This window comes from Psammomys obesus, unplaced genomic scaffold (assembly GCF_907164565.1).
Source record: "Psammomys obesus unplaced genomic scaffold, mPsaObe1.curated_primary_1811, whole genome shotgun sequence".
Classification (NCBI taxonomy): Eukaryota; Metazoa; Chordata; class Mammalia; order Rodentia; family Muridae; genus Psammomys; species Psammomys obesus.
The window spans coordinates 2,516,086-2,524,435 of NW_026585587.1; the positions used below are offsets into that span (position 1 = coordinate 2,516,086).

At 44.2% G+C, this 8,350-nt stretch overlaps 2 protein-coding genes across 11 annotated transcripts in view; one reads left to right on the forward strand and one right to left on the reverse strand.

Moving 5' to 3' along the window:
• The window catches only part of Cep170 (centrosomal protein 170), a 101,578-nt gene extending 98,607 nt beyond the window's left edge, over nt 1-2,971 (reverse strand). For all 9 annotated transcript variants that reach the window (XM_055608664.1, XM_055608656.1, XM_055608648.1 and 6 more), the window contains exon 1: nt 2,396-2,971. The gene's annotated coding sequence lies outside the window, so the exon portion shown is untranslated. The remainder of the gene's footprint in view (nt 1-2,395) is intronic.
• A 407-nt stretch (nt 2,972-3,378) lies between these two features.
• Nucleotides 3,379-8,350, forward strand: part of Sdccag8 (SHH signaling and ciliogenesis regulator SDCCAG8) — a 208,062-nt gene continuing 203,090 nt past the window's right edge. For both annotated transcript variants that reach the window (XM_055608693.1, XM_055608699.1), the window contains exon 1: nt 3,379-3,572. In XM_055608693.1, coding sequence (XP_055464668.1) covers nt 3,506-3,572 — 67 coding nt within the window. In that variant the 5' untranslated portion in view covers nt 3,379-3,505. The remainder of the gene's footprint in view (nt 3,573-8,350) is intronic.

Below are 8,350 nucleotides of genomic sequence, written 5' to 3' on the forward strand. Positions count from 1 at the left end.
GCATTAGCATGGAAAATTGATGCTGATGTTTACAATGCCGATTTCATTATTCCAATGCTAAAATAAGAAACATGATTATGTATTTCACATAAAATAATTTTAGGACACTATGAAATTTATTGGCAAATATTAAAATTTTACGGAATAAAATTCACACAGGGAACATGATTATAAATGTTTTAAAAATTGGCTAAAATATAAGCTGGACATGGTGGTGAACTCTTTTAATCCCAGCACTTGGGAAGCAGAGGCAAGCAGATCTCTCTGAGTTCAAGGCCAGCCTCTCTACAGAGCAAGTTACAGGACAGCCAGGGCTACACAGATAAAGCCTGTTTTAAAAAAACACAATAAACAGACAACCAATTGTCTGTAATCTAATATTATAAAAATATCATTAGAGTAGAATTAAAGAGCAAAAGTTAAATGTTAAAAAACCCACTTTATAGCAAAGACCCCCAAAATGTTACCAAAAGGTGAGTTCTAATATAAGTTGAGAATATAACTTACTGTTTAAAGAAAAAACAAACATCAATAAATTCTTGTTGTGTGTACATTTTATTTCTAACACGTTATAGAGTTGACCATGGTATGAAATATTTTATTACATTGTGGTTATTAATAAGTAGGGAAGCCAGTCTGCTTTTACAAAAAGCACATATTAAAGACATTTTCCCTTAGTCTATCAAACGCAAGCTCTACTTCAGCATAATTAATTTATGTCACAACACAAGGGGTAAATTAATACAACTGTGAGAACTGAGTTAGCTGATCCAGACCACTCATGAAGCATACAGAAAATGTTCTCTGTTATTTGTGCAGACCAGGAGAGTAGGGCATACACATAGGAGAGATCACAGTGCAGTATAGGTCTTGGTTGTTTGGCTCTGCCTTCCATTGCTTCAGCCTAGGCAGACAAGTTAGCCAACTTTGCCTGTGTTAGTATCTTCATCGTTTCTGTTAAGCCCACTTAAGACTCCCATTTGAGGACACTGAAGTTTTATAACTTACAAAGGGAGGAACTAAAAGAAGCCCTTTAAAACAATGGCAAAAACAAAACAAACGAACAAAAACAAAACCGCAGACAGATTTGTTTGTAACTTGCTATTTATTTCTGATTCCTCAGTCCTTGAAGGCTGAGTACACTGGGCATATCCATAAAGATTTAGATTCTGTATCTATAATGTGACGCTCACATTATTCCTCCACCTGCTCCTCATCCTGCTCCATCCTGTCATCTGCTTGTTTTAAGCGGAAAGGTTGGCAAAGCACTGCAAACACCATAAGCTTAAGATTCAAATTATTTTAAAGGATGCATTTTCAAGGAAATGTGTTGTCTGCTTCAATCTCTCTCCAACGGTTGAATTTTCATTAACAGAATAAAAACAAATCAATTTCAGAAACTGAGATATAGCCAGCCTATTTTTTGTTTTGTTTGCTTTAACAGTATCCTAATGTATTCCCTTAGGAACATGAACGCTTTACCCACCCAGTGGAAAAAATAATTCTGCTGGTTCATTTCGCTGCTAAACAACAGCTTCGCTGTCAGCTTCTACCTAGCCCAGCCTTCATTGTCACCTAGTAATTTTATATTGATCACCTTGGCAGACCTGGACTCTGGCAGGTATAGCCTGTCTTCTTTACATTCTGGGGTATGGGGGTGGGAGGGAGAAGACGGCCACAGTAAAACTACTCGACACCACGAAACAGATCATATGACTTAGGGCACAATTCCCTGTCTTTCCGTACGTGTCACGCAGCTGCTATTTCTCCCCCTTGAATAAAATGGAAGGGAACCAGACCCAAACCCTCCATCTGAGTCTTGGGACAATGAAGCCCACAGGAAGCCACTCGCTCCTCCCGTGGGTTTACTACCCAGCCCGAGGCTAGGTGGGGTGCAGTCGCCGGACAGGCTGAGTGACAGCACGTCTTCCACGCCCTCCCCAGCGCCACCCGAAGGCTCGACGTCCGACCCCCCACCCACAACTCCCGACACCCCGAGAAACCAACCCTACAAAAGGGATGGGCTCTCCGGAAAACTCCCTTCCCCAGAGGCCACGCAGCCATTCTCCGGACGCTCCGCCCGCAGCGGCGATCGCAGACGGCTCGGGCGGCGGCTGCACAAAGCCGGGAGTGAGCCGAGGAGGACCCGGCGCCCGGAGGGGAAACCGGCCCCGGGAGGGCGGGCGGGCGGCCTCAGCCTGCGGGGTGGGGGAGGGGAGGGGAAGGGCAGGGAGGAGAGGGCGGTGTCCGCGCGGGGCGTCCGCGCAGCGCCCCCCGGCCTCCGGGCCCGCGCTCCATCCCGCCGCGGGCCGCGCCCCGACCCCGGCCGCCGGAGCCCCAGAGGACGGGGACGTGCAGAATCCCGGGCCGCGGCAACCCCGAGCGCATCACTTACCCCTCACCGCAGAGAGGGACCGGACCGGGAGGCGGGGCGCGGCGCGGCGCGGCCCGTCAGTCTCTGCCACGCTGTCCTTGCCCCCACCCCGTCGCCGCTGTCGTCGTCGCCGCCGCCGCTGCGGAGCTGGGGAGCCCCTCGGTTCCGCTGGGCAATAACGTTATTCCACACACGCCCCACACATAGCGGGAACGGCGGCGAGCGGCCGCTCGGTGCGCAGGCGCCTCGCAGTGGGCGAGGAGCCAGGCCCTCTCCCTCCTCCCGCCGGGGCCCGGCGATCCTCACTGCGCAGGCGCCAGACCCAGACAATGAAAGGGGGCTTTGAGGAGGGTCTCACCCACACGCTCGCGCAGCCGCCCACTGCGCAGGCGTGCTCTCGAGTCCTGCCTGAACAATGAAGAGCAGCCTGGCCGGATTGGGACCGCAACCAAGCGGGACTACGATTCCCAGCGGGCAGCGCTCCAACTCCAAGCGGAGGGCGGGGCTCTGGGCATGCTAGGAGTTGTAGTGTCCGCCGCCTTCACAGTCTGGCTGTTTGGAAGATTTACAAAAGATTCGTTTTCTGGAAAATAAAAAAAAAAAACAAAACAGTTTTGACAGAAATCCTTTCTAAAACAGAGTTTAGTATCAATGAATCCTTGAGAGGGCTCAGGGATCAACTCCTCAACGGCCCGTGTTGAAGAGTCTAGGCCTTCACCGGGCCGTTTCTATCAGTGGGTCGATCCAGGTGTCTGAAGGATGGCATGACAGCGGGACTAATCCAAACTGAGCAAAAAGGAAAGGGCGCGGCCTGCCAATCCGTATCTTGGCAACCTGCTCAGGCCACTGAGCTGCCGGAGCGGCGCCCCAATCGCATCGCCCTCTGGGAAGCGTAGTGTGTCTGGATGGTTCGTAGGACTCTCGAGGCTGCAGGCTTTGGGTTTGTGAACTACAACTCCCGACGTTCACCGGGAGGGCCGGGTGTAGGAAAAGCCCCCAGGAGCTCGGTCCAGGGTTCCTGGCTCCCTAGTGACAAACGCTACGAGAAGCAGGCTTCCCAACCCCAAAAGCTAGGCTGTTCTCGGAGGGGTACACTGGACACTTTCCCGCTTAATTCCCATCTCTGACCCTATGGCGAAGTCCCCAGGGAACTCTGTCCTGGAGGACAGTCTGGGGCTATACCAACGGAGTCTCCGGGGTGAGTTGCTCCGAATCTCAGTGCCTAGCTCCTAGGTTCCACGGGCAGTTAGTGGGTGGTTTTCCTGACACTTTCACTGAGCATCAGCCAGGCTGTGGAGGAAGATTGCTGTCATCTTATGGATGAAACCGTTTAGTTTTGGTTTTAGGATTAAACAACGTTGTTACCTCTGCGTCTTCTGGTTACCTGATCCAACAAGGTACCTACATCTTGATTTAGGTGTCTGTCAACCAGTACCAGCATAAACTCGTGTATGCTTCTATACCACTTTTACCCTGTGGCTATACTTGGCGTTTAGTCCAATAAGTTTCTCATTTATGTTTTTTACACATTCAAATTCTGGTGTAGTACATAAATCTGACCCATAAGACCAGAAACAAAACACTAATAGTTATTTGAAATAATACTATATTTGTTGATCTACGTTATATTCATATAGCAAAGGGTTTAAAACTTTATCTGACTTATCTCCCCATTTTACATGTCAGGAAATCAAAGTTCAGAGAGGTTGAAGTGTAGGCCCAAACCCACACAGCTGGTTGGTGGTGGCAAAGGCAGGTATTGAATTCAGGCCTGCCTCTAAAGCCGGTGTCTGTCATATTAATCAAGTCATTACTATAATTGAAGCCCATTTTGGTTAATTCAAGTTTTCTGAGCAAAGTACTGGAAGAATGATTATCTGATGAAGTAGTGTCCGTACTCGTAGCTAGCTCGGTCATCTTGACAACAGACATAAAACTCTGGAAACTTTAGATTTTGTTATATTGAAGTTGTTGTGTCAGCTACGCCACGATTATTATGAGTAACAAATGAGCAAAACGAATAATGAACATGAAACAGACAAAACTGTTAAACCATAGCAAGGAAAGGGCTGGGAATGTGGGTCAATATTAGAATGCTTGTCTCGCATGTGGGAAGGAAGGAAGGAGAGATAGGCGAATAAATGTGGGACACATAGGTGAAAACGCAACAAAGACTTTATTCTACTGGTTGTGTGCTTTTTTTTTTTTTTTTTTGACTAATTTATACCCTGATTTATTCAGCAAATAATTGAATGTCTTATTTGGGTTAGCCATACTAGGGGATAAAATTTTCAGTGTGTCAATTTTGTGGAGTCTTTGGATTAGTGGGAAAGACAACAAATGAGGCAATTGCATTTTGATATGGTATAAAATAAGGGTGATGATGTTTGGCACAAAAATACCTATTAGATGTTAGCTGCGAACATTTGCTCCCTGAAAATTTAAAAATGTTTTGAGAAGACTGGAAAGTTTATCTTTGAGTGCCTCTCGACTTTGTAGGCCTGTTGTTTGTCATCTGTAACTATTGGTGCTAATACAGAGTGTTAGCATCCTCAAGGGTTCAAACTATAGGATGGAAGAATTAACGGTAGTCCTCCACCTATTGATATTTCAAGAGTTGGTGGATACCAAAGTAACCGCTTCTAACCTTTTATTTGGGATCAGGAAAACTCCTGTGCTCAATGATATAAATGGTTGTAATTTTTCAGGCTGCTAAGTTTTTCTGTTTTGTTTTGTATTTGTTTTTTGCTGTTATCTGTTTCATATAATTCTTCTGTGACATAATTTCGGGCCTTTATTTAACCAGGGGGCTTTTTAATATGAATCATTTTGATGTAGTCACATGGTTAATCTGACTGGGGCAACAGGGAATGAAGAAGACAGGACAGACACAGTAGCCACAGTCTGGAAACCCAACAGGAACAGGGAATTTCTGTAGAGGGGCAGTGTGAGGCTGCAGTGTGCTGGGAGGTGGAAGCTGTGGTCTGTACTTTCTGCATGTTTCAACTAACGGTCAGCTGGATCCATGCTTTGACCAGGGGAAGCCTTGCCACTTTCCAGAGCCTGACTTGAGGAAGGCCTTGCCATTCCGATGGATTTTTGAGTCATTCAGGTCCTTGATATGGCTGTCCTCATGTCAACAACACACATTCATTCAGGATTTCATGTCCTCCTACATACTGGGGGATTGTTTCCTATTAAGCATTTTGATATAGTCATAGTGCTACTTTCAAACTAATTTTATAAAAGTGGTACTTAGCTTGATGGAGTAGCACTTGATTAGCCTGGACAAGGTTCTGAGGCCAATACCCAGCACCATAAAAACAACTCTTGTAGTAATATATATAGTTGCTGTGCAATTGCTTCCAGTAATTATAACATGAAATTCTAATTAAGATAAATTTAAAATTTATAATTTGTGTGAGTGCCATTTAAGGTCAAAACATTTCAACAAAAACAAATATGAGTTGTGGAAAAAAAGATAAAGGTTTGAAAAAATTAAGGCATAATTTTAACAATGAATCAAGAAGTAGAACTTGAATTTCTCCTGGTTTTCAGGATGTCTTGTTTATTACTTTAGTGACATTCTTATTACAATATCTAGAAGGAAGAAACAAAACAGGATTAATCCTGAATTCAAGCATAGTCAAATATCAGTTATCACTTTTAGATAGAATAATTCCTTTTAAAGTAAACTTTTGTTTCTGAATAATCAAACTGTGGTGACTATGACATTATTTGTTATTTCAAGAGTGCCCAGTATTTAAGAATTGTTTTATGAAATATCCTCCTTGGTTTTTTGCATACCGGAAGACTAATAAAGTATTTATCTTTTCTTCCTATTTATTCCTGAGATTTTAAAATAAGTGTACATTCACTAACTGCTAGTATTCTTCATTTTTATGAATTAGCCATATGAACGTTCAAGTTTCCAACAAAATCAAAGTTAAGCATATCTTATATATGCTTATATCTTATATCGCTGCTGTCCTAGGACTACACAGCTCAATCTGTGACTAAAGGGGGTTTGGAAGGCTTCTTGGCAGGGTGGCTAGGTGTTTGTTAAGTAGGTGTCAGTAGGTGACAAACCTCTAAGTGAAGTGTCAGTCAAGGCGCAGTGGCTGAGGGACATATTTCTAAGTAGGGAATATAGCAAATGTTCCTGCTTCCTCCATAACAGCCTCCCACAGGATTCTGTGTTTGAACACTTGCTTCTCAGTTGGTGGCACTGCTTTGGGAGGTTACAGAATATTTGGAGTTAGAGTCCCAGCATCACTCCATTTTATGAAATATGTTTTCCTGTTCTCCTTAACTTTGGGTTGCCTATGCCCTCGTTAAGAAATTGGGGGAAGAGACTGACATACACGTGGAATCCTGTTACATGGGAAGTTGAAGCAGGAGGCTGAGCTCTTTGCTTCTTGGTTAGTCACAGTGTGAACAAGCTGAAGGGTCCTGCCACCAGATACTGAGTGGCAACTCTATGCCACACCAGGCATAATGACCTTTGAACTGTGAGTCAGCCCTTTCTTAAGTTGCTTCTGTGAGGGGTTTAGTTCCAGTGAGGAGAAAAGTAGCTAATATATCCTCCCCTTTCTATTTTGTGCATGGCACTGGGCTGTAGCCCTGCAGTAGAGCGGTTGCCTGGAGAGTGAAGGGTCAATTTAACCTCCACCATTGAGATAAATAAACAGTTTCAGTGCATAGTTGTATGAGGACATGGGATGAAGTCAATTAGGTTTTAGCCAAGAAAGTGGAAGTCAGAATTACACAACCCTAGATGTTTTAGGTGTTACACATTTGAGCATGCGCCTCCACTATTAAAAAGCAATGAGATTTGTGTGGCAATGTGATGTCCGCCCCTCCTAACAGAGCCAGGCAGCGGCTTTCTGTGGTGCAGCTTGGGGTGTGATGCAGTTTTGCAGCGCCTTTATCACCTGATCAGATGCTTCCTATCTGCCTTTGGGCGAGTGGGCATAGGGCTCAACAAGCTCCTGCCTTGACAGGAGCACATGCTTCCCCTTTTATGTACGCTCTATGCACTTCTTCCCTTTCCATTTAAAACATTGGTTTTTCACACTCCAGATGGAGTCTGTGGAGAATATGACAGAGGCAGGAGAGAATGTGTGACTAGGAGGCAGATCACTGAACTTCCTGTCCCCTTGCTGATTAGTATCTGTGTGACCTCAGACCAGTTAATAAGTTGCATTTGGATTTCTCTCTTCTCGTCTGTAAAGTTAAAAGCTTCAGCTAGATGAGCATTCTTACCTGTAGGAGCCAATATGGCAAAGTCTGTAAGGGACTCAGTAAAAGATACTAGGCCAAGGGCAGGCAAGTGGTCAGGCTCGGAGCTTGGTGCTTTTCATTTGCTTTCTGGCTCCCTTCCCCCTACTTCTCCTTCCTTCTGCTCAAGTCTTATAAAATTAAATTTCAGAAGTTGAGCTTGTACTTTGAAAGTAAGAATGGGTCTGTGGCAAGAACACTAATCTTGAGAAAGATCCTCTGCATTTGGTGTAGTTGGAGAAAACCGGGGATAATGTTGATGGTGGATGTTTTCCTTGGATGTGAATGGCACAGCTCTCTAGATTTTGCTAGGAAGAACTCACATCTGCAGAAGGGTTGTGTAATAACACTAACAGAGTTTTGCATCTTCAAGCCAGCAGTGATGTCATCTAGACCTTTGACCCACTTAAGAACACATGTTTATCTTCAGGAAAAGTTTCTCTTTTTCTCAGACTTACTCATAAAACTAACACTTCTTTTCTACTTCCATAAATATTTTCTTGATTTTTTTTAATGACTTGCTATGAGTTATTTGTATTTATATGTCTGTAGGTCACACACACACGTAAACACTTTGGGGGGATGTAAAAATTATGAGTGTTTTTTATATATTTATGTTGTTTTTAGTACTTTTAGCCTTTATGGCTCATTTCTTTCTTTCTTTCTTTCTTTCTTTCTTTCTTTCTTTCTTTCTTT